Source organism: Plecotus auritus (assembly GCF_963455305.1).
Source record: "Plecotus auritus genome assembly, chromosome: 2".
NCBI lineage: Eukaryota > Metazoa > Chordata > Mammalia > Chiroptera > Vespertilionidae > Plecotus > Plecotus auritus.
In genome coordinates this window covers 20,424,266-20,448,072 of record NC_137771.1, presented here as the reverse complement: position 1 = coordinate 20,448,072, position 23,807 = coordinate 20,424,266, and the positions used below count along the sequence as shown (strand labels likewise).

Below are 23,807 nucleotides of genomic sequence, written 5' to 3'. Positions count from 1 at the left end.
CCGTCCACGTCACCAGGACTTGCACACCTCCATGCCTTTGCCTGTGCTGTTACCCCCACCTGTAGTGCTTTTCCTTGCATGCCCATCTGCTGAAGATCTACTGGCCCATCATGTCCAGCTTGAATTTAGCCTCCTTACCCCCTGTTCCTCTGGGCCAAGGGGAACATTTCTCCCTCCTCTCCCTCTTTCCTGCACACGCAGTGTTTTCCTTTTGGTGACAGCGATATTCCTGATGGTCTCCTAGGCCAGACTAGAAACTCTCTGAGGTCAAATCCTAGGGGGGAGCCTCCTCTGTGCCTCACTGGGGTCCAGGACTATTTGCTAAAATGAAGTGAAGCTGACTTGTGTGTCCCCTGCAGTTTGACCTTCAGCAGGCACACATCTACTGCGATCCGGAGCTCGTGCTGGAGGAGGGCTGCTGTGAGATTTTACCGGGCGGGGTGAGTGGCCCGGCCCCAGCACAGCGGGGGGAGGGGCTGTTGGGGCACTGTGCAGGGGCACAGTATGCTAGAGGTGGGCGACCAGGAGGGGATGCCTTGAGATCTTAAGATGAGTGGGTGAAGGGCAGGTGTCAGCCTTCTGTACTGAACCCAGCCCTTCCCTCACACTGGGCAGTGCCCTCCAGAGACCTCCAAGGCCCGCCGGGACACCCAGAGCAATGAGCTCATCGAGATCAATCCACAGACGGAGGGCAAGGTCTACACTCGCTGCTTCTGCCTGGAGGAATCTCAACACAGCAAGGTGAGTGGGCAGGGCAGGCAGGCATGGGCCCAGGCAGACACAGGGAGACTGCCCCTCACCCATCCTGACTGAGGTCTGCCTCAGGGTCAGTTGCACCTGGGGTAGGGAGGACACTGGAAGTCTGCCTATGTGTGTACCATCCCTATAGGATTGGAGGCAGAGAGACAGCCCACTGGGTAACCCTGTGCCTGCCTGCCTATTGGCATTGAGTTGTGCCCATCTAGCTCTGGCACTACCCAGACCCTCATTGATGCCCCCCCCCAGGCCCTCCTGGTGAGGGCAAGATGAGGCTTGTAACCAAAGGCAGTTTCCAGGACAGGGATACCTGAGGCCAGAGGCCAGACCACACTGCTTCCCTTGGGGTTTTCTCACTCTCCTGGGCCCAGCCCCGGTCAAGGCCAAGCTGGTTCTGCACCCAGCACCATGGCCAGCTATCCTGCTCATTTGAGGTTCTTTAGGGGTAGCCTGGAAGCCCAGTTCCTCTCTTAGCCCCACCCACTGACTGGGCAACCTCCCTGACCAGTGGGCATCATGCCCAGCCTTGGCTGCAGGAACACAGGATCTCATTGATTCATGGTCTTATTTTCTCCGACATCACGTGGGTGGGGGGAAAGGAAGGGGTCAGTGGGGTGTCAGGGGCCTGAACAGGCTCTTGATGCTCTGGGAGGTGCCAGATGTCACCTGTCTGAGTACCCCTTTCCAGCATGGGCCCCAGACTGCTCCCTCCTCAACAGCTCCCCTTCACTCTGTCTGCCCAGGTGGATGCCCAGCTGACGGGAAGAATCAGCCAGAAGGCAGAAAGGGGAACAAAGGTAGAGATGGTGGGTGGGGGGAGGAGCCCACGGTACCCTCAGTTTGCCCTCCATGCCCTCCATGCCCTCTTGCATAAGAGACTCTACTCCCACACTCTTCCCACCTGCCCCCTGTTGGACAGAGCTAAGACACATAGGTGCCAGCTCTGAGAAGGAAGGATGAATGGGAATGAGGCAGACACAGTACCTGGCACTACTGAGGGCACCTGCTCCTGGTGGTTCTTGGGCAGGGGTGTTAGAAGCAGTGCCTCATCCCCTCCATTCCCTGCCCACCCCCATGCCCTCCCTCTTCCCAGGCCCATCAGGAGACAGCCCCCGATGAGGTAAGCCTCCCATCTAGACTGGCAAAAAGAGCTCGGTTGAAGAGGTGCCAGCATGAGCCCTTTGGACAAGGCTTTGGGGCACTGGAGCCTGGGCATGGGGGTGTGGGATGACTACACAGCTCCCAGCATTCTTTGGGGGATCAGTGCTGTGTCATGTCTGTCTGCTGCCTTTCCTTGGCGGTGGGGAGGGGTGTGTGATTTAGCCCTGGATACTCCTGCTGAGTTGGCAGCCAATGGCCATGGGCAACATGGGGAGAGCCCAGGCCTTGGCCATGGGACCCCAGATTATAGACCTCATTCTGCTCTGACATGCTGTGTGACCCAGAGTCCACTGCTATTCCTCTCTGGGCTTCAGTTTCCTCAGCTGAGAAATGCCTGGCTCTGGGTGGGTGGGAATTAAGGGGCAAGGCTTGTTGGATATGATTCCTATCTTCATGCTCCCTCAGACTTCGCCCAGAACATATATGATGTTCTGTGTGCTTGGTGCGTGTGTGGGGATGCATGGGTGGTCCTGAGCTCTCAGAGCTGACCTCCTGGCCTGTTCTTCCCTTTCAGTGCCCACCCTGTGTCCATGGTGCCCGGGAAAGCAATGTGAGTGAACAGAAGATGTGCAGCATGGGGTGGGCACTGGCTGGGAGTGAGCATGGCTTAGAGGTTTACTTGGCAGCCTCCTGGTTAAGGACAAGGGGTCTTTGTGCACTTTCACATTCCCCTCTGCCCATCTCCCCGAGCTGGGCTTGACCCCCACCCCCATCCTCACCAAGCCAGGCTGCATGGAAGGAAGCCTCACACCCTGTGATCTGGGCCATGTATTGGGATCTAGGGTGCGATGGGGGTGGGGTGGTGGCCAGGATGATCAGGGCCTTGGCTGCAGATTCCAGCTTTGCACTCCCCCAAGGACTCAGGCCTGCTTTGCTTGAGGACCCCCACATCGTCTTGGAGGACTAGAGAAGGGGAAGGACTCAGAGTGACACAGCCCAGCACTGGCCCCCAAAACACATGCTGGCTCAAGGCCTCCCCTCCTCGCCCTCTCTAGCTGGCCCTGCCTACCCTCCCTCTGGGGTCCAGAAGGACAAGGGAGAGGGACTCAGCGCAAGCCCAGCTGGTACCCAACTGTGCCTCTTCCGTGAGCAGCATGAGTCACCACTTCCCCAAGGCCTGATATTCTGAGGTGACAAGTCACATTGGTGCACAAAGGCTACAACTCCTGCTCCCCTCAGCTCCAAACCCCCTGACTTAGGGGGGGGCATCAGGAAGTGCCCCTTTTTCTATCTAGTCCCCAACTAAATCTGGCAAGGCTGCAGTCCCCAGATATACAGGGTTACCATGGCAACCAAGCAGCCATGTTATCCTAGCAACTGAGGGTCAGAGCTAGCCAAAGCCAGGCAGGTTCAGAGGGTAGGTTGGACCCCTGTGCAAGTTTGACAGCCTTAGGATACCAAGTCAGCCGGCTGGTTGCCTGGGAGACAGATCAGGGGCTGGGATTCAGCGTGTTGTTCCTGTCACCATGCTGTGTGGCCCTGGCTAAACGGATTGTTCTCTCTGGGCCTTTTCTTCTCCCTCTCTGAGGGGTAATGCTCTCTCCTCCGTTCCCTCAGGTCACAGCTGGTCCCTCTGGCCTCAAGGTGAGTTCCAGATGGAGAGCAGGACACTCCTACCCTCTTCGGAGATCCCAGCCCCTCCTACAGCATGTCACCTTGGGGCTGTGTTTCTGTCAGGGCTACCTGAGCCTGTATGTGTGTGTGGTGATTAGACACGTGCGTGTTGGAAAGAGTGAAGGTTGGGTGTGTATAAGGGTGTTAAGAACTGCCCTTTTCAGAGGCCCCACTGCACATCAGGCCGTGGGCCACACATCTATGACCTTCCCAAATCCCCTCAAGCATCCGGTGGCGTGGGTATTGTCATTTCACTTATGGGAAAACCGAAACCCCACCATCCCACGTGTGTGATGCGTGTGTCAGAGTGATTGTGTGTGTGTGTGTGTGTGTGTGTGTGTGTGGCTACATGCATCTCTGGTCACATGTTTGCATGTGTGTAGCCCACAGTGGTGGTGTTGAGGGCTGAATCCACATACCTGTGGGCCTGACAGGACCACAGAGCTTGTGAGTGATGGGGTAGGCCGCATGTGTGCGAGTGTGAGCTTGTGTGTTTGTGCGTACCTGTGAGTATGTAATAGCTCTTGGGGCCACCCTCATGTGAGTGCTGACTGAGTGCTAGGCCCTGTGCCAAGCACTCTACTGCAGCATAAACACCTGGCACCACACGATGAGATAGTTGCTGACATGAACCCCATTTTATTGATGAAGACTGAGGCTCAGAGAGGTCACGTGACTTGAGTCACGTACTAAAGCAGTAGGAGCAGGAATTGAACTCAGGCAGCCTGACACTCATCTCCGTGGGTTTCTGCTGCTCCACGTTTGTGTCCATGCACATGTCCCCGTGTCCCTGGGTGCTGCGTGTGAGCTAGTGTGCTTGGGTAGGGGTGTGGGGGGAGGGATACTCTGCGTGAGACTATGGATTTGCCAGATAGAGCTCTTGGCCTGGGAGGGACATGTGGTTGAATGCATATGGAATCCATGTGTTGTGTGTGTGGTGGGGGTTGGGTGGGGCTGTGCTCATTTACACACCCTGGTGGGGTGGACGGTGGAGAAGACCAGATTTGGGAGGCTCCCATGTGCCCCCTCTGGTCTTAGCACCCATTTTGGTCTCATCCACAGGGAGGGAAAGGTGAGCAGGGCCTGCCTGGCCCATCAGGCCTCAAGGGAGAAAAGGGAGCCCGGGTAAGTGCCCAGCCCTGCCTGCTGCAGGACCCTTCCCAGCCATGCCCTGGGGGTGGGCTGGGATGTGAGCCATCATCCCCGTCATCTCAGCTGGAAACCTGCAGCATGGCCCAAATGAGGGACGAGGGCCAGGAGCTTTCTAGGGGTTAGTGTGGAAATCTCTATTTTCTAGGGGCACCTAGGACTGTGGGATTCCTGGGCCCATCCTCTTCAAAACAGGTCTGGGGAGACTCTCCTAGAGGGCCCCACCCCTGATCCCTTGCTCCCTACCCCCAGGGCAATGACTGTGTCCGAATCTCTCCGGATGCCCCACTTCAGGTAAGAGCTGGAGGCCTGCTTTAGCGTCAGTATGGGGTTAGCCTTGGGGAAGGGGCTGTGCCCTTGGCAGCCCATGGGGGGACCCTGGGCCCCTCTCAACACCTTATCTCTCTGCTCAGTGTTCAGAAGGCCCGAAGGGAGAGAAGGGGGAGTCAGGAGCCTTGGTGAGTGTGGGACAAGGGGTAGGGCAGGGGCAGTTGGGCCTTAGCCTTCCTCTCCTTTATCACACCTTCTTTTGTGTCCCCAACTCATCTCAGGGACCCTCAGGACTCCCGGGCTCCACAGGCCAGAAGGTAATAGGTCTGGATTTGAAGGGGTGGGTGGCAGAGAGATCTGTGGGCTCTGCAGATATGAGGAGGGAGGTGACATCAGGCACAGAGTTGGAAGTACCCGCCAACACTCCCAGTCATTCCACCATGTCCAAATTCCCACCAAGACCTAGAGGGAAGTGCCACCAGCCCCAGAGGAAGTGGTCTGGCTGGTTTGGGAGTTCTTCCTATTGTCTACCCTCCTGTGGGGATGAGGCCATTTAATCTCAGGGGCAGCAGAGACCTGGGTCTCGAAGGGAATTGCCTCTCCCCTGGATGGAGTTGCCCTGGTTCTTCCAGGCCCTGCCCTCAACCCCAGTCACGTTGTCTCTACCTCTTCCAGGGCCAGAAAGGAGAGAAGGGAGATGGAGGCATCAAGGGCTCTATGGGAAAGCCAGGCCGAGACGTATGTATGACTCCCAGCCCCTCCCCACCACAACCCCACGTCCCTCAGCCTGGGGGTCCGGAATGCTGGAGTTTAACCATCAGAATCCACGCTGATACCCTCGCCCAGACAGAACAGGCCTGGGAGGGGCAGGCTGTGCCTGAGGAGTCACAGCCTAAGAGCCCTGACCTCTAAGACCCTGAGGCTGACATCTGATGACCTTGGGGCACTGGGTGGAGTGTGGCTTTGTGAGGGACAGTGGGGTGGGCAGTGGGTCTGTGCCAAGCCTTGGCCGTTCTTACACCCACCCACAGGGCCGGCCAGGAGAGATCTGTGTCATGGGGCCCAAAGGACAGAAGGTGAGCTGTGGGTGTCTGTGGGGTGGAGAGTGGGTGCTGAGCCGAGGCGGCAGCTCTCTCACACCCACGTAACACCTGACCAGGGAGACCCTGGCTTTGTCGGGCCTGAGGGGCTGGCAGGAGAGCCCGGGCCACCTGGCCAACCTGGGCCCCCTGGTGTAGGACTTCCTGGGATCCCGGTGAGTACTCCTTGCCCCTCCTTTCTTCAGAGACCCGCTCCTGCCTGGCCAGTGGTGGGGGGCAAGACCAGGGGCCCGCTGGGAGAGGGGCTGTAATGTGAGGCCCCTGGCACTGTTTCTGCCCTCAGGGGGACCCGGGTGGCCCAGCAGGTCCTAAAGGAGACAAGGTAAGCACAGGCTAGAGCATGGGCGCATGGCGGAGCCCCCTGCTTGGTGGGAGGAGAGAGAATGGGGCTGGGGGCAGCTGGGGTGATGGACATGTGGGGGGAGCGGGGCCAGGCATCCATCTGAGGAGATTGGGCTCCGTGCTCAGCCAGGCCCCTCGGTGGGGAGTGTCCCCCTCCCAGTACTCGCTGACAAGGGAGCCTTGGCCTGGGTTCCAGACATCGGGAAGGGCAGTCTGAAGTCTAGTGATGACCAGAGTGGCCTTGCCTGGAGGGCCCAAGCTCATTTTAGGGCCTTGTGCCTTAGTGAGCAAAAGCCCTGGAAATGTTGGTCGGTCTGTCTGCTGCGGTTCCTCTGGGGTCACCCAGATCACGTTCCAACCTGCTACACTGGGGAAGGGGCACATAGAGGCCTCAGGACGCCCTTCCTTTGCAGCCAGAGGATTTGCATTAGACAGACATGGAGGACAGGCAGCAGAGGGGGAGTCTCTGCTGACCAAACAGACCAGGAGGTGACGGGAGACTAGGAAGAGATTATCCTGCCATCGGAGAGGGGACTGCATGGGGAGGGGGTGAATGGGCTGAGGTCACAGCCAGGAGCCTCCACCTTCACCCTTCTTCTGATCACAGGGCAGCTCCGGGGTGCCGGGAAAGGAAGGTCCTGGCGGGAAACCTGTGAGTGACCCCAATTCTGTGGGGGTGGGGGGCCGCTGCCCACCATGTCCAAGTCTGCTCTACCAAGGCTTCCAGAGGTGGGGGGGTAGGTCCTCGGGCCCTGTCTTGATACACCAGTCCTAATGCCCTCTGCTTCTCCTACAGGGGAAGCCAGGGGTGCCAGGGCTGAAGGGAGAGAAGGTGAGTCCTCAGCAGCGTTGCCCCAGGGTGGGGTGGGAGTGGGAGCCCCTCTCTAGAGTTGACACTAAGCATCAGGGGCCCTGTGACCACGGGTGCTTACCTTCCTCAGGGGACCCCCACCCCTTCTTTGTAACTACAGTGTGTGTATGTGATTACCACATACAGAGCCTGGCTGGGGAGTTACACTGCTGGGTTCAAGGCCCGCCTCAGCCACACAGGATTTATGACTGTGGCAAGTTTCCACTTCTGTAAATGGGCCACGATGCTTTCTGATGGCGGGCTGTGAGGATGCAGTTTTGCGATGTCCAGGAATCAGTTGAATGAATGAGTCAGCTGAACAGAAAGCCACTCCAGGGTTCCTGGGGTTCCTGCTGATATTGGGGCTAGGACCTGGCCCCCCAATGTCTAGAGGTCCTTGTCTTCCCCTAGGTCTCAGCCCCACCTTGTCCACTTATAGTCTCTCCATTCTTCTAGGGTGACCCCTGTGAAGTGTGCCCCACGCTGCCTGAAGGGTTCCAGAACTTTGTGGGGCTCCCTGGAAAGCCAGGGCCCAAGGGGGAACCGGGTGATCCTGCACCAGCCAGGGTGAGTACCTAGGGTGGCCATGGAGGGACCCCACAAAGAACTTGAGGGTATCACCACGAAGTGGAGTTGGGCAGAGAGACTGGGTACTTCTCATGGCCATAGAGAGATTGTGGGCAGAGGGTCTAGGTGCTTAGCTCCACGGGTAGCAGCTGAACCATAGAGTTTAGTGCTGGGCTAGAAGGCACTAAACGCTGCTGAGGACTCAGCACCCCAGGTCTCCATGGCAACCCTGCAGAGTTCCTAAGGAACTGCTAAAATGCCTTTTGGGCAAGCTGGTGTGGAGCCAGCCCTTATAGTGAGCGAGGCTGTGCTCTCCTCCTGGGATTGGGTGTTGGTGGGGACGGTGGGCAGAAGTGGGCTGGGCTGGGTTAGGGTCTGGGCCTGGCCTCCCTACCCCACTCCCTCACAGACTCTTTTTTTCAGGAGGGCCTGGGAGCTGTAGGACAGAAAGGTGATCGGGTATGTATAGGGACTTTCTGGTGGGAGAGCGTAGCCTGGCTTCGTGGGTTGATGAGCATTGGCTCTGGGGTGCTGCTGACCTTGGACCCCCGAGGACACTTGGGTGTTTGAAGTGCTTGTGGTGTGTGACATGGCTGTCCTCATACGTGGCTAGGAAGTTGGGGTGTATCCCAACATGCCCAGTCTCAGCCCATAAACCTTTTCTCCCCACAGGGAGACCCTGGCATCCAAGGCCTCAAAGGAGAGAAGGTGAGGGACCCCCGGTCACCTGGCTGCCCCCTCTGACTATTGGGAGCCTTTTTGATCCCTTCTCTTCCTTCTCCAGGGGGAGTCCTGCTTGTCCTGCAGCCCAGCTGTGGGGGCCCAGCAGCTTGGGCCTTTTGCAGGGACCAAAGGAGAAGTGGGGCCCCCTGGCTTCGGGTTTCCTGGCCTTCCGGTGAGTGGCTGCTTCCTGCCAGCCCAGCCCAGTCCAGCCCGTCCTTGCTATACAGTGTCCTCCCTGGTTCCTTAGGCCCCCACATCTCAAGGCAGAGGCCAGGGGGAGGCCCTGCGGCCGGTGTCCCCAGCCTGCAGCCTGGTCCCTCCCTTCTTCCTGCACTGGCCCAGGCTACTCGCCCCCGGAACTCCCTCTTGGAACCTCTGAGTCCCCAGCTGTGTAACGGAAATAACTGCCCCACTGCCTGCAGGGCTGTGGGATGTGTAATTCGGAGCCGGCTTCTTTTTCTTCGTGGACACTGGGGCCCATGGAGTCTCAGAGGGGTGGGAATGGGGAGATGCTGTGACTATAACTTGATTGTTTTTTAGGGGGCTCCAGGGCCAACAGGGCTGAAAGGAGAAAAGGTGAGGCCTGGGTTAGATGTTAGGGACACCTGGGCTTCTTAGCAGGGAGACGGGAGCCCTGGGTGGGGAGTAGAGACAATATAGACAAGACAGCAAACTGTACATTTGCAGTGAAATAAATCCATCAATGTTTTGCAAACTGGAGTTGAAGAACTTATTCCTGAAAGCCCTCATGTTCTCCAAGAGAATTCCTTAATGTTGTATTTTTAATTTAGTGATAATATAAAATAATAAAATACATTCAAGATGGCCTTATAATAATATAATAATATAAACACTTCTTTACTACTTGTTAGTGCAGGGCACTGTGCTAAGTGCTTGTACATATATTGTTTCCTCTTCCCAAAACCTTATAGGGTAGGGACCCCATTATTCCCATTTTACAGATGAGAAAATAGAGGCACAGAAAGGCCAAGTAAATTGCCCAAAGTCACATGGGTGTTTGTGTGCAGAGGTGGGATGGAGCTCAGGAAGTCTGTACTCCTCACCTGTCGGCTGGGTCCTCGATTTCAGTGCCTGTGCTAACGTCTGTGTTTGTGGTTGAATGGGAAACAAATCACAGCATTGAACTTACAGTGCAGCGTGACTCAGATGAGGGGTTCTGTGGGTGTACAAGTGTTAAGTGTGAGAAACGCTGAAGTACATGTTCACACTTGGCTCTCCCAAGCAAACCTGTCGTTTCTCAGATGGAGCTTTGCACTCCCATGTGACCTGATGTTCTCTCCTTTGATCTCAGGGTGATTTCGGGGAGGCAGGCCCAGCTGGCAGTTCGGTAAGTGTACTCCGGGCGGGCGGCAGCAGCTCTGGGGAAGGACAAGGTGGGAGGTGCTGCCCACTTCCGGGGAGATGACAGGCCTGGATGGTGCCTCCTCCGGGCTCACACGTGCGGTCTTGTTGTTGTTTTTATCACATAGGGGCCACCAGGGCCAGTGGGACCCACAGGAATCAAAGGGGAAAAAGTGAGTATGGGGACATTCCCCACCCAACACTATTCCCTTATAATAATATAATAATATAAACACTTTACTACTTGTTAGTGCAGGGCACTGTGCTAAGTGCTTGTATATATATTGTTTCCTCTTCTCAAAACCTTATAGGGTAGGGACCCCATTATTCCCATTTTACAGATGAGAAAATAGAGGCACAGAAAGGCCAAGTAAATTGCCCAAAGTCACATGGGTGTTTGTGTGCAGAGGTGGGATGGAGCTCAGGAAGTCTGTACTCCTCACCTGTCGGCTGGGTCCTCGATTTCAGTGCCTGTGCTAACGTTTGGGTAAACTTCCCAAACACATCTCATGTCCTCTCCTTCAAGCTCTCTGAGGCTCCCTAATGCCTGAGGGTCCCAGCTGACCCCTTAGCGTGACCCCTGGTGACTTGGCCCCCACCTTCCTTTCTTACCTGTTCTTTCACACCCTCTCCTGAGATCTCTCTTGCCCATTAGAGGTGCCATGTCAGGCCTGGCTGCATCCCCCAGATTCCAACCTGGCCTGGGGCCCCCAACCCTGTGTCCTTGCTCGGCAGGGGGAGCCTTGCGAGCCATGTTCAGCTCCGTCCAAGCCTCAGAACGGGGACAGCCACGTGGTGGCCCTGCCTGGCCCTCCTGGAGAAAAGGGAGAGCCTGGGCCCCCGGGCTTCGGCCTGCCAGGAAAACAGGTGAGCTCCAGGGCCCCGCAGCGGGGTGCAGACAGGGCTGGAGAGAGGCGGGACCCCCCCGCCCCGGGTCTCTTGGCTTCCTGGGCAGTGGGGAGTAGGTGGGTCAGCCAGGCAGGAGTCTGGCTCAGGTCTTTTCTCTTAGTCTATCCAGGGGTTCTCAAACTTTTTAAACAGGGGGCCAGTTCACTGTCCCTCAGACCATTGCAGGGCCGGACTGTAGTTTAAAAAAACAACAATGAACAAATTCCTATGCGCACTGCGGGCCCGGGACGAGTCGGCTGCTAAGCAGGACAGGCAGCGGCACCCGGCGGGCCGGATAAATGTCCTCGGGCCGCATGTGGCCCGCGGGCCGTAGTTTGAGGACCTCTGGCTGAGAGCAGAGATTTGGGTCCCAGGACATAGCATGATAGGATGTGCAGAAAGAGTACCAGCCTGGGACCAGACAGACCTGGGTTCAAAGTCCAGGTCTGCCTTTTACCAGCTTTTAGACTTGAGCAAGTCCCTTTTGCTCTGTGCTTGTTTCCCGTGCCTGGTGGTGTAAAGCCTAGGATGTGTGTGAAGCACTTAGCACACACTGGCGTTCAGGAAATGACAGTCACCACTGCGGTGATTATTATTGTTACTGCTTTGCCACTACAGTAAACATTGGCAGTATGTACAATGAGCCATGACTGCTTCAGTTAGCTCATCTAATCTCACCAGGACCCTACAGTGTAGAAGCCTATGCTATTTTACCATCCCCATTTGACAGATGAGGAAGCCGAGGCGCAGAGAGGTTGAGTAACTTGCCCAGGGTCACCCAGGCAGGAGTCTGGCTCAAGTCTTTGCCAGTAACCTATACAGTATCTGAGAGCAGAGACTTGGGTTGTATTTTCCGGATCTAACGCAGTGACAGCCACCGTGGGGTGTCCAGCATGAGTGAGTGGAAATGCTTTCTCCTTAGGGCAAGTATGGAGAGCGTGGATTGAAGGGGCAGAAGGTGAGAAAGCCTCGGTGGGCATGGGTGGGCACCACCTCTTCTCCATGCCCTCTCCTCCTTTTCCTAATTGCCCTGTGCCCACTTTCTACTCTCTGCCCAGACCCAGGCCCAGTGAAGGGCTCTGAGTACCTGCAGGTCCCAAGAGATCCCCCGCTGGGTCACCTCTGCCCTCCTTGATCCCCACTCCTTACAGGGTGACGCAGGGAATCCTGGAGATCCTGGAACGCCAGGCACCTCGGGGCAGCCGGGACTGTCGGGAGAGCCAGGGGTTCGGGGCCCCATGGGGCCAAAAGGAGAAAAGGTCAGGCAGGCAGGGGGCAGTTTGTTGCATGAACAAAAAGAGGCTAAGGGTTATGAGGGGAAGACGGGTGGGGCTGTGAGCCTTCTCTGATGCCAGAGCACTGGGTGGGGGCACCTCAGCTCTTCTCTGAGGCAGGAGTGTCAGGTGCCTGCTGTGATTTCCCAGGCTGAGGTGGGGGCCGTGGAGGGACAGAGCTCTCAGAGGGACACAAGGACCCCCCTTTCCCATGTCTCCTGCTGGCCCAGCTGCCAGCCCTGGCTCACTCCCGGCTATGCCCATCTCTGACTAGGGCGATGGCTGCACTGCCTGCCCCAGCCTGCAGGGGGCGTTGGCTCACACGGCAGGACTGCCTGGGAATCCAGGCCCCAAAGGAGAGCCAGGCCCAGAAGGCGTGGGCCGGCCTGGGAAACCGGTGAGTGCGGGCTGCCTGCCCTCTGGTCCTTTCTTACCTGGGCTTCCCTTTCCCCCGTGGGACCCATGGGCCACCTGTGTCTTTTAGGGCCAGCCTGGTTTACCAGGAGTTCAAGGGCCTCCAGGACTGAAGGGCATACAGGTAGGTGTGGCTATGGGGGGCCTGAGCTGCAGGTATGTGTGGGTGAAAGTAGGGGTGGGGAGATACATGGGGGCTGCAGTGGGGAATGGAGATCAGCTTTAGAGTAGGGAGAAGGTGGAGGAGGTTAAGGAGGTCAAGGGTGAGTGGGAATCTCAAGCCAAGGATGTCCTTCTTCCTCTTCAGGGAGAGCCTGGGCCTCCAGGAATGGGAGTCCAGGGGCCTGAGGTATGTCTTCAGCCTTACCTTTGCCTGCCTGCCACCCCTCCCCCCAGCACGTCCACTAGCCAGCTGTCTACTCCCATCTGCCTTGAAAAACCATGGAGCTCTGCCCTCCCCTAAATGCTCAAGGGCACAGCTCTGGGATAGAGTTGTGCCACAGCCTTAGCCTTGCTTCTGTCCAGGATCTTGGTTTTGACCCCCACCTCTCTGACCCTCAGGGTCTCCTTGGGGTGCTCTTCTGAGGGCTGGCAGACAGCCCACCCCAGACCAGGTCTGCCAGTGGGGCAGGTTGGCTTGCGCAGGTGTGGCCCAGTCTGCCTTTTCTGACTTGCAGGGGGAACCTGGAGCCCAGGGTTTGCCTGGCATTCAGGTACGTCTGTCTGGAGGAGGCTGGCAGGGGAAGGGGCCGCTCTAGGATAAGGGATAACTAGCTGTGATTCCATCTGCAGGGGTTTCCGGGGCCTCGAGGACCACCTGGCCCTGCTGGAGAGAAGGGTACCAAGGTGAGCTTCTGCCTCCTTGGGCACTAGGCCTGCACTGCTTCGGGTGCCCTGGCAGTGGGCACAGGGGACATGAGAACTGAGTGATGCCCATGGGAGCAGCCCGAGACCTGGACTGGTGTGTCTCACCTGCTGGATTGCACTGCAACCTTTGTACCCTCTCTTCCGCAGGGATCTCCGGGGGTAAAAGGAGCCATTGGACCCATGGGACTCCCTGGTGCCAGTGTCTCTGGGCCTCCGGTAAGGGACCTCTCTGTGCTCCATGCTGGGGGTGTTGCTGGGACCAAGGGCGTTGCTTCTGGGAAGAGGGCACAGGGCTGACCCTGCCCATCCAGCAGCAGGGGGCATGGGAGCAGAGAGGCTCAGCTCAGCCCAGCCTCGGAGAAGGAGGACCACACAGTTTGGGGGCGGCACCTGAATAACGACAATACTGATCACCCGCAGTTTGGGAGCAGTGACTGTGCTGAGGCCCTCTGCTACGCTCTAGACAAGCAGTGATTCGCTCAGCCCTCCCCACAGCTCCGTAAGGGAGCGGCTATTACTGTCCCCATTTCACAGACGAGGAAACTGAAGGCCAGAGAGTGAAGAGGCAGAGCCAGGCCTTAAACACAATTCTGTCTGACTCAAAGCCCATACGTTAGCTCCCCCACCCCCACTTCAAGCCTTGGAAGCATTAGGGATCATCCAAACCAGTGCTACCCTAACTGCCGAGGAGGATGGAAACATTTCGCTCCACACTGCCAGAGACTGTAGCCACGGGGCTGTTGAGCACTTGAAATGTAGCTAGTGTGCCTGGGGAACTGAATTTTAAATTTCATTTCATTTTAACTCCTTTAAATGGAAATAGCCACCTGTGCCTATTGGCTGCCATACTGGACAGCAAAGATCTATCTTGACCAGCAATACTTTCAACCCTCAGACGGTTGTTTATTATTGTCCCACCAGAGTCCGATGTCCTAAAAGATGTATCTATTAAACAAATTGCATCAATTAAGTTACAATAAATGCCGTTTCCTCATTTTCATTCATCAAAGTCCTGTATAACAGCCAGCTTCTACTTCTTTTTTTTTAAAAAAAATATATTTTATTGATATTTCACAGAGAGGAAGGGAGAGGGATAGAGAGCTAGAAACATCGATGAGAGAGAAACATCGATCAGCTGCCTCCTGCACACCTCCCACTGGGGATGTGCCCGCAACCAAGGTACATGCCCTTGACCGGAATCGAACCCGGGACCTTTCAGTCTGCAGGCCGACGCTCTATCCACTGAGCCAAACCGGTTTCGGCAGCCAGCTTCTACTTCTCATGAACCCACTAGAATTTTGTGAGAGGGTATAATTCTAGCCTAAATCAAAGAAATGCTACCTTTCAGCCAGTCTGGGCCATGCCGGGTTGTGGGCAAATGGTAGAACTTGTCTTGGGCTTTTAGTAATGTTGGAACTGGCCCAGGGAACAGAATCTTTTCTGTATTTATGGATCCCTAGAGGCATTCCACTTCCAGTTTGGGAGTCACTGATGGATTCCTTCCAGGGTGCTCTGACGCCCACGGGGCCCAGGGCCTTGCCCACGCCCGCGCAGCCAGTCCGTATTGCCCAGCAGGACTGGCGGTCAGGGTCCCTCCCTGCCTGTCCCAGGGACTCCTCGTGTAAGGCAGAGGTAAAGGGGAAGGTGGCCCTGGTCCTTGGGGAGCCTTTGGTCCATGTGTGAAGGTGGCCTGTCCCACAGGAAGGCAGCCATCGGAAGGCCCGTGTGCCAGGCTGACCTCTCCAGGCCTGCTACCCTGAAGCTGAGCCTCATCCAGGAGGCTCCCCAGTCCCCGCCCCACACTCACTAGCTGTGCCCAGAGGCAAGTGACAGCCTCTCAGAGTTTCCAGCTCCTTGTGGATAAAATAGGGGCTGCAATAAATCAACCGAGACCTTTGTGATAGAGAGAATGTGTGCCCGCTCTGAGCAGGGGGAGGACAGAGCAGGGACTCCGGGCCACACAGACCTGGGTGCAGTCCTGCTGTTGGGCCTCTTACAACATTTCTTTCAGCCTCAGTTTCCCTAGTTGTGCCGCAGATGGTACCGTCCTGCGGGGCTGCGGGTGAGGGTCCATTCAGTGCTCTCTGGTGGGCGCTTGGCCTGGCGCCTGACACTCACAGGCGATGAGGAGACGCCGGCCTCTCCCTCCTGCCTCCTGTGCCTCAGTCTTGTCCTCCGGGACCTGGGCACCGGGGAGCCTGGTGCTGCCTCTGTCCTGTCGCTCTCCCTGCAGGCAGGCCGATGGCTGGCTGCTGCCTAGCACTAACCGCTGACCCTGCGCTCTCTCCCCTCAGGGACGTGATGGGCAGCAAGGACAGACTGGACTTCCAGGAGCCAGAGGGATGCCAGTGAGTAGTGTCTCGAGGCAGCGGGAAGCCGCCGCTGGCCCTGCCTCCGCACCCTGACCTACTCACCGTCCTGTGCTTCTCCCCCGCAGGGTGAAAAGGGGCCTCAGGGCGAGAAGGTACGTCCCATCACTCTGGGGAAATTAGCAGCCCCTCTCGTCCAGCCACTGAAGCGAACCTGCGTGCATGCCAGTGGCCCTGGACTGGGGAATGGGAACCCCCCTGGAACCTGGCCTTCCCCAAGCGCTCCCCACTTTATCTGGTTGGTGACCCAGGGCTCAACCAGGATCCCAGGAGACCCAGAGAGCTCCAAGACCCTGCCCGCCCCCCGGCAGGGGGCAGCTGCATTTTCAAATGGGCATTGTCAGAGGACAGGGCCAGGGCAGAGATGTCAGGGAGCGGGAGAGAAGGGCCCGGAGGCCAGGCTGGGCCAGCGGAAGTGGGGCTGCAGCCGGGTCAAGCTGCGACTGTACCGGAGGCGAGAATACCTGGGCTGTGGCAGACAACGGTGAAACGAAAAACGCAGGAATGGCAGTGTCTGCTGAGTGCTTGCCATGGGGCAGGAACTCTACGTGCTCAAATCCATCCCATCCTCCTGGCAGTCTGTTTGGTATTATTATCCTGCCTTACAGATGAGGAGACTGAGGTTCAGAGTGGTCGAGCACACAGTCCAGGGCACAAGAGACAAGAGACAGGTTCTAGATTTAAACCCTGGCCTCTCCATCCCGAGAGCCGGCACTGCCTCCCTCCCAGATGCCAGTTTCCAGGAGGCCCTCCATCCTGGCCCTCCTCTGACAAAGGCTCCTGTCTTTCAGGGTGAGCCCGGGGAGTGCTCCTGTCCCTCGCGAGGAGACCCTGTCTTCTCCGGCATGCCGGTGAGTGGCGCTGAGAACCTCCCCCAGCCCGGGGAGAGGCTCCGCTTCCCCCCGGCCCAACACACAAGGGCCCCACGGGGCTTTGTGCCCCCCAGCTGCCTCCTCACGCAGCCCTGCGCTTGGTGTGGACGTTGCCTGTAACCTCTCCCCTTCTTTTGCGACCCCCCACTCCCACCCAGGGTGCTCCGGGACTTTGGATGGGCAGCTCCTGGCAGCCGGGCCCGCAGGTGTGTGTCGCTTGTCTCCTCTGTGTCTCCTCTTGTCCGCCAGCGCCCCTCGGCTTGCCCACCCTCACCTCACTGCTCCCCAGCAATGGGGCAGAGCTTTCTTCTGGGTCTGATTATGTCTTCTCTCCCTCAGGGTCCCCCAGGTGTTCCCGGACCACCAGGCCCCCCTGGAATGCCTGGGCTGCAGGTAAACAGGGGAAAAGAGGGAGGCAAGGCGCATGCTCTGTGCCGGACCCCACGTGTGCTGCTCCCCTGCCCTGCACACACACCTGCCATTTCTCCCTCCTCTGTGCTTCTGCTCCCAGAGTGGCGTGGAGGGCATGTCCTGCTGTGAGCTAGCCCAGGCACCCCACTGACACCCGTGCCAGGCTCGGGCCTTGGCCAGCTGCCGGGAACCCAGAATCTGGGTCCGATAAAAGTGTTTGCCCTGGTGCAGAGCTGCATCTGTATCTTGCACACCTGCTGTTCCCCAGGGACTGTGTCTTGTTGTTGTTGGGTTGGTGCTAGAACAGTGGACAAACATGAAAAGCCCTGTCCTCTTGGAGCCTGCATTCTAGTAGGAGGCACAGACGATGAGCAAGATAAATAAATAAAATACGGTGTGTGAGAAGGCGATCCGTGCTAGGAGAAAAACAAAGCAGGGAGTGGGGATAGAAAATGGGAGGCGGGCAGGGGAGAGATTTGGGGGAAAGTTGAAAAGAAGGTGACGTTTGAATGAAGATGTAAAGGAAAGAGGAATGAGCCTGTGAAGGGAGGGTATTCCTGACAGAGAAAGCAGCAGGTGCAGAGGCCCCAGGTGGGACCGTGCCCCCTCTGGCGAGGAGGCCAGGGATAGTAAGGGGAGAGTAGTTGGAGTTGAGATCCCGGCCCAGCTGAGATGAGAGTGTTCATTCCAGAGCCCGGCAGCTGCCTTTGAATCCCAGCTCTGCCATGTGCTAGCTGTGTGGTGCCGGTCAAGTTACTCACCCTCTCTGTGTCTCCAGCCCTTCACCTGTGAAGTGGAGATAATTACAGCATGTACCTCATGGGCTATTGTGAATGTTAAACAAGGTAATGCACGCAAAATGTGTAGAACCACGCCTGGCACATAGTAGACGCTTAGAAGGCATTCACCATCATCACAACAACAACTACTGTTATTTTACACCCATCCTCTCATTCATTGGAGCCTTACATCAACCCCAGTAGGGAGGTGGTGTTATCCCTGTGTCACAGCTGGGCGCACCGAGACCCTGAGCAGGGAGGATCTTGGCTGAGGTCACCGGCTAGGCGTCGGTGGCCTGGCCTGAGCTTCCCGGTGCACAGCACTTGCTTCTCCCCTGTGCTGCCTTTCAGGACAGTTCCCCAGTGGTTTGCACGCCAGGCCGCATTTGGGGGGAGCTCCTAGGAGGCACAGACAGTGGCTGCTGCATGCCTGGCTCTCAGCTCCCCCCCCCCCCAAAAAAAGTGATTCTCGCCTGAAGCAGAGCAGAATCACATGGAACTTTTTATAAACTATGTACTCCCCACGCCCTGGTGATTTTGAGATTTTACACACACACACACACACACACACACACACACACACACCCATTGCGGGTGGGAGTCTCCACTGGGATCAAGTTCTCTCCCAGAGGCAGAAGTAAGGCCCACTCTCAGTCACACATTTACCAAGTGCCCGGCTTCCTGCTTCATTCCTGCCAGGAAGCGGGAATCTGCCTGCAGGGGGCTTGCAGTCTGCCTGGGGAAGCAGGGCAGTCATTTCAAAGTGATCTGTTAACAAGCTCACGCTGCTGCAGTGTGAACCCTGCCAAGACTTGCTGAGGCAGGCGTCCTCAAACTACGGCCCGCGGGCCACATGCGGCCCGCTGAGGACATTTATCCGGCCCACCGGGTGCCGCTGCCTGTCCTGCTTAGCAGCCGACGCGTCCCGGGCCTGCAGTGCGCATAGGAATTTGTTCATAGTTGTTTTTTTTTTAAACTATAGTCCGGCCCTCCAACGGTCTGAGGGACAGTGAACTGGCCCCCTGTTTAAAAAGTTTGAGGACCCCTGTCTGGGGAATGAGGCAGGAAAGAGGGACTGCCGAGCCTGGTTCCAGGCACCGGGTCTTCCTCCAGCACCAGCGCTGTGGCCACTACGGGCACCTGCCCTGTGCCAGGGAGGGCGCAGGTCCTCCTCGCCAGGTCGTCTCCTGCAGCTCCTCCTCAGGTGCAGAAACAGGCTCGGAAATATACGGCGCTTACTGTCCAAAGCCCATGCGTGGTTCTACCTCGTCCATTTCACAGAAGCAGAAGCTGAGGCTCTGGGGTGGGGAGATGTGCCCAAGGCTAGACAGCGAGGAGATAGCTGCTCACATCTACAGTAGAACAGGTGGGCGCTTTAGTTCTGGGAGGGCAGGAAGAAAAAACCACAAAAAATCAGGCATGAGCTAGTACCTGGGCCATGGAGAGAGGAGCATGGGGTGAGTCATAATTTAGGGCATAATTATAATGAACACGTGCAAGGTGTTTTCCCTCTCCCAGGGCGCTGTTCTAAGCACTTTGCCCTATTCATCCGTTAAGGAGACAGAATGAGAAGGGCAGGGCCTTGGCGTGTGGTGGTGCAGGAGGGGGAACTTGGCCTGAAACACGGTGGCTGGAGGGAGAAGGTGCCATGTTCTATCGCTGGGAGCTGGGACCTGAGGGAGGCCGGCTCTCAGGGCGGCCAAGGAAATCCAGTTTGGGGTGAGCAGGGTGAGCAGCAGTGCGTTCATGCGATGCGTACTTCGTGCACGCCTCCTCCACGTCGGGCACTGGGGTCTTAAAGGGGAACATACTCCCTGCCTCCATGGAGTGTTTCATATGCAGATGCTCATTGTGAGTCTGTGAGGGGAACAGAGTTTGCTTGGCAAACATTTCACGTGAGCATCCTGTGTGCCAGGCTCTGTACTAAACTCCTTACAGCTATGGTCTCCTTTAAGCCTCACCGAAAACTAACCCGGTTTTACAGATGAGGAAACTGAGGCACAGAGAGCTCCACCCCCCCTCCCCACCCCCAAGGAACCTGCCAAAGTTCCCCAGGGGGTGGGAATTGGTGCCCGGCTGGGTCTGTTCCCAGCCTCACTGGCGGTGGATGTCCGGGGAGTGTCCTTGGCGGAATGTGCCGAAGCAGTGGTGGAGAGAGCTCAGCCAGCCGTCCTCCCGGCGTCTCACCTCCGTGCCTTGCTTGTCCTGTGCCTTGGCAGCTCCTCGCCCTCTCGGAACTCCCTTTTCTGGCTTTAAGATGGTGGTAACACCTAGTTCAATAGGATTGTGATGATTCGCTGAGAAAGATGTAGAAAGGACTTAGCACAGAAAGAACCAGTGGTTACTTGCTATATAGACAACCCGCTGCCTAATTTCTGACTTCCTGTAACATGTGCGGAAAAACAGACTGTTGGGCTGATTTGGGGGGGTCACCCTGCTGGGCCTCCTCAGCTTTCCCTACACACTGGTCTGGGGGTTTTGAGCTAAGAATATGGGCTCAGCTCTGCAGGGTGGGGGGCAGAGGCAGTGGGGATGGTGGGAATGATGCAGAGAGAGGAGTCCACTCACTCGTGTCTCTCCTTGGCCTCAGGGAATACCTGGAAACAATGGTTTGCCAGGACAGCCTGGGCTCACTGCGGAGCTGGTAGGTACCGGCCAGGACTCACTGTCCAGCCGCCTCCCTGCCCTTGCCAGGGCTGAGCTTGCCTGTGGGGGGCCCTCTCCTCTCCCTCTGGGAGAAGGCTGGTTGGCATGTGGCTTCCTGAGGCTCTACCTGATGCCATAAGTCTCCTTCCCCTTCCCCTCCCCGCCTGAGCCCCCCTGTCTGTCTCCTGCAGGGATCCTTACCCATTGAACAGCACCTCCTGCAGGTAAGAGGATAAGCGGGAGGGAGCAGGGACTGGAGGGGGTGGCAGAGGGAGCTGCGGATGGGGCTGTTTGTGGGCAGTGTGTGCGTGTGCGTGTGCGTGTGCGTGTGCGTGTGTGTGTGTGTGTGCGTGCGCCCCCAGCATGTCTAAAAGGGCTCAGCCTGGTGCCCGGCTCCTAACAACCCCTAAGTCAGTACCTGCCGAATGCCTGTTGGAAGGAACCCTGAGAAGGTACCCATCTTGCGGATGCTGTTGGCAGTTCCAACCACAGAGCTGCTGCCAGCGAGGCCCTGTACCCCCTGGTTACACCAGGGCAGGGCCCAGCAGCATGAGAGCAGAGTGGGGAGGGTGACAGGGCCCTGGTGAGACCCTCAGGCCTGCCCGCCAAGGTTACGTTCTGTGGTAAGATGGGGTGGGGGCCCTAGCTGGTTTGGCTCAGTGGATAGAGCAACAGCCTGCGGACTGAAGGGTCCCAGGTTCGATTCCAGCCAAGGGCACATGCCTGGGTTGCAGGCTCAACCCCCAGTAGGGGATGTGCATGAGGCAGCCGATCAATGATTCTCTCTCATCATTGATGTTTCTATCTCTCTCCCCCTCTCCCTTCCTCTCTGAAATCAATAAAGAAATATATTTAAAAAAAAAAAAAAAAAAAAGACGGGGTGGGGGCCTGGAAGAAGGCTTCGGCATCCTCTCTCTGGTCAATCCAGAGAGAATCCAGGGAGGAGATGGGATTCCAGAAGCAAGTCAGGTGGCGTGAGGGGACTTGGGCCTGGGAGGGAGCAGAGAGCGCCTGTGTCAGGGCCTGCAGACATGGTCAAGCTCACACCCGAGGGCTGTGGCTTGGGCTGGCCTCTCAGGCTGGGTGGCGACTCCCTTGGGAACCAAGGGTGGCACAGCCCTTCCTTGCTCCCGAGCTCTGCTCTCCTCCAGCGTGGCATCCTCAGGGGTCCCTCCCAAGCTTTGGCCAGCAGAGTGCGCTGTCCTGGCCACCCCCTTCCAGCACTGGACATCCCAGTACCCCACCGGGATACTGGGGCATGGGAGACACTGCCCCACCCGGCTCTACAGAGATGTCTCCGGAAGCAGCCCAAGGCCAGGGTAACCTCCCGGCACAGTTATGCCGTGGATTAGAGCGGGTAGTGGCGGTGAAACTGCAGCTTCTCCCCCGGGCTTCCAGCAGCTGGGTCCCCCCAAATCCTGCCCTGGGCACGTGACTGTGCAACTCACGCAGGATTTACCATTTCTCTGTGTAACATTTCATCCGATGGTTTCCAACCAAGTGCCTGCACGGGGCGCTAAGTAGCTGTCTGGAGAGGAGTCAGGTGGCACCCGGGTGCTGACCAGGAGCCCCCCCCCCCCCCCCCCCACGCACGCACAGCCCAGAGGAAGCCTGGGCCTGTGGCCCGAGCACCAGCTCTGGCCTCAAACAGACCAGGGCTTCGTCCAGGCTCCCCCCGCCGTGGGCACGTCACACTGTCTCTCCGGTGTCGGCTTCCTTATCTCCGCATGCGTATAAGATGACCTGCCTCCGGGTGCTGCCAGGACAGAGTGAGATAACGTTCAGGCCCATTACGATGGCTGGGTGCTGAGTAAATGACAACCGTCATCACTGGGCTTTGCAGTGCAGTGAAGGTGGAGCAGGGGCCCTGCCTGGGGGTCCACGGACACCCCACCAGGCCATGCGTGGACTCCAGGCCCCCAGTCCTCTGAGATTGTAGTCCACTTTTCATGAGTGGGTTTTATTTTTCTGGGACGAGGACTCATAGCTTGCATCAAACCCCTAGAGGGCTTTGTGACCCAAAGAGGTTCAAGGCCAGGTGGGAGGTGCACCTTCTTGTCGGGAAGACTGGAGGGCCCAGTGAACTGGGAGTCTGACAGTTGGGATCTGCCAGGGACAGAGGGTGGGCTCCATCCCAGGAGTCTGCAAAGGCCTGGCTGCTCCTGCAGCTGCTTCCCTTGCTCCTGGAGAAGCTGTTTGGAACCGGCCTTCGCAGCCCAAGTCCTCGTGGCATGTCCTCACAGCAGGCGCAGGTTGCAGGAACAGCCGGGACAGATGGTGCCTCTGTGGGCCCCTCTGCCTCCCCCCACATGCCTGTCTCGAAAGTGGCTTTGGCGTGGCCCCACCAGAGCTTCTTCCTGGAGGAAACGCAAAGCCAGCGTTGGGATTGGGTCCCCAGAGGATGGAGCAAAGCTGCCGCAGGGATGTGGCTGGGAAGTGTGGGTGGAAGACTGCCTGCCAGGCAGGTGACGGGGGTTCTCCATCTGGCCCTTCCTGGCTGGCTCAGACCCCTGCCCTGCCCTTTCCTTTCCCTCCTAGAGCATCTGTGGGGACTGTGTTCAGGGGCAGAAGGCCCGCCCAGCAGCCCTCCTGCAGAAAGGCGAGAAGGGAGACCAGGGCATCCCCGGCGTGCCAGGCTTTGACAACTGTGCCCGGGTAGGAGGCTGGGCTCGGGGCGGCCTTGGTGCAGGGAGGGCTCCCAGTGGCCTCACCTGACAGAGCCCCTCTGCCCCCCACAGTGCTTCACAGAGCGGGAGCGCCCCAGAGCGGAGGAGGCCCGGGTGAGTGGCCCTCGTCTTCCCCTCACCCCCTTCCCTGAGCCCCCCCGGGAGCGAAGCAGCCGACTGCTCACTCCCACCATCTCCATCCACTGCAGGGAGACAACAGCGAGGGAGATCCGGGCTGTGCTGGGAGCCCTGGCCTGCCCGGTCCCCCGGGGCTGCCGGGCCAGAGAGGAGAAGAGGTAAGGCCAGGGCCTGGACCCTCCTCTGCGCAGTGGCCCTTAGTTCCCGGGGGCAGTTCCACTCTGGCCGGATGTCTTCTTGGGCCCTCCAGTGGCTCCCTGTCTCCTGGGAGTCCTTCCAGGGCTCCGGGGCCTTCGGTCCGCTGGCGCCCCTGTTGCCCCATCTCATCTGCTCTCCTCACACACTGGCCTCCTCTCCGCTCTTGATCCATGCGACACTCTTCCTCCCCGGCCTGGCTGCTGCTTTGTTGTTGTTAATCCTCACCTGACGATATATTTTTCTTTGATTTTTTCAGAGAGAGTGGAAGGGAGAGAGGGAGTTGGAGAAACATCATGTGAGAGACACATTGATTGGTTGCTTCCGCATATGCCCCGACCAGGGCCAGGAATCAAACCTGTCACCCAGGTACATGCCCTTGACGAGGAATCAA

General features: G+C 57.8%; 1 protein-coding gene across 6 annotated transcripts in view; it reads left to right on the top strand.

Annotated features, from left to right (window-relative positions):
* The window catches only part of COL16A1 (collagen type XVI alpha 1 chain), a 49,537-nt gene that overhangs the window by 5,496 nt on the left and 20,234 nt on the right, over positions 1-23,807 (top strand). For 3 of the 6 annotated variants that reach the window (XM_080654997.1, XM_080654995.1, XM_080654996.1), the window contains 42 exons: positions 360-440; positions 616-741; positions 1,500-1,553; positions 1,850-1,876; positions 2,432-2,467; positions 3,475-3,501; positions 4,594-4,656; positions 4,933-4,974; positions 5,094-5,138; positions 5,232-5,267; positions 5,626-5,688; positions 5,982-6,026; positions 6,110-6,205; positions 6,334-6,372; positions 7,000-7,044; positions 7,189-7,224; positions 7,699-7,809; positions 8,233-8,268; positions 8,482-8,517; positions 8,594-8,704; positions 9,073-9,108; positions 9,845-9,880; positions 10,023-10,067; positions 10,630-10,761; positions 11,705-11,740; positions 11,934-12,041; positions 12,331-12,453; positions 12,541-12,594; positions 12,778-12,819; positions 13,148-13,183; positions 13,263-13,316; positions 13,485-13,553; positions 15,632-15,685; positions 15,775-15,801; positions 16,498-16,557; positions 16,737-16,784; positions 16,918-16,971; positions 20,359-20,412; positions 20,606-20,638; positions 22,953-23,069; positions 23,153-23,194; positions 23,290-23,376. In XM_080654997.1, the coding sequence (XP_080511123.1) occupies positions 360-440; positions 616-741; positions 1,500-1,553; positions 1,850-1,876; positions 2,432-2,467; positions 3,475-3,501; positions 4,594-4,656; positions 4,933-4,974; positions 5,094-5,138; positions 5,232-5,267; positions 5,626-5,688; positions 5,982-6,026; positions 6,110-6,205; positions 6,334-6,372; positions 7,000-7,044; positions 7,189-7,224; positions 7,699-7,809; positions 8,233-8,268; positions 8,482-8,517; positions 8,594-8,704; positions 9,073-9,108; positions 9,845-9,880; positions 10,023-10,067; positions 10,630-10,761; positions 11,705-11,740; positions 11,934-12,041; positions 12,331-12,453; positions 12,541-12,594; positions 12,778-12,819; positions 13,148-13,183; positions 13,263-13,316; positions 13,485-13,553; positions 15,632-15,685; positions 15,775-15,801; positions 16,498-16,557; positions 16,737-16,784; positions 16,918-16,971; positions 20,359-20,412; positions 20,606-20,638; positions 22,953-23,069; positions 23,153-23,194; positions 23,290-23,376 (2,502 nt within the window). The remainder of the gene's footprint in view (positions 1-359; positions 441-615; positions 742-1,499; positions 1,554-1,849; positions 1,877-2,431; positions 2,468-3,474; positions 3,502-4,593; positions 4,657-4,932; positions 4,975-5,093; positions 5,139-5,231; positions 5,268-5,625; positions 5,689-5,981; positions 6,027-6,109; positions 6,206-6,333; positions 6,373-6,999; positions 7,045-7,188; positions 7,225-7,698; positions 7,810-8,232; positions 8,269-8,481; positions 8,518-8,593; positions 8,705-9,072; positions 9,109-9,844; positions 9,881-10,022; positions 10,068-10,629; positions 10,762-11,704; positions 11,741-11,933; positions 12,042-12,330; positions 12,454-12,540; positions 12,595-12,777; positions 12,820-13,147; positions 13,184-13,262; positions 13,317-13,484; positions 13,554-15,631; positions 15,686-15,774; positions 15,802-16,497; positions 16,558-16,736; positions 16,785-16,917; positions 16,972-20,358; positions 20,413-20,605; positions 20,639-22,952; positions 23,070-23,152; positions 23,195-23,289; positions 23,377-23,807) is intronic. The other 3 variants (XM_080654998.1, XM_080654999.1, XM_080655000.1) reach the window with 3 other exon arrangements.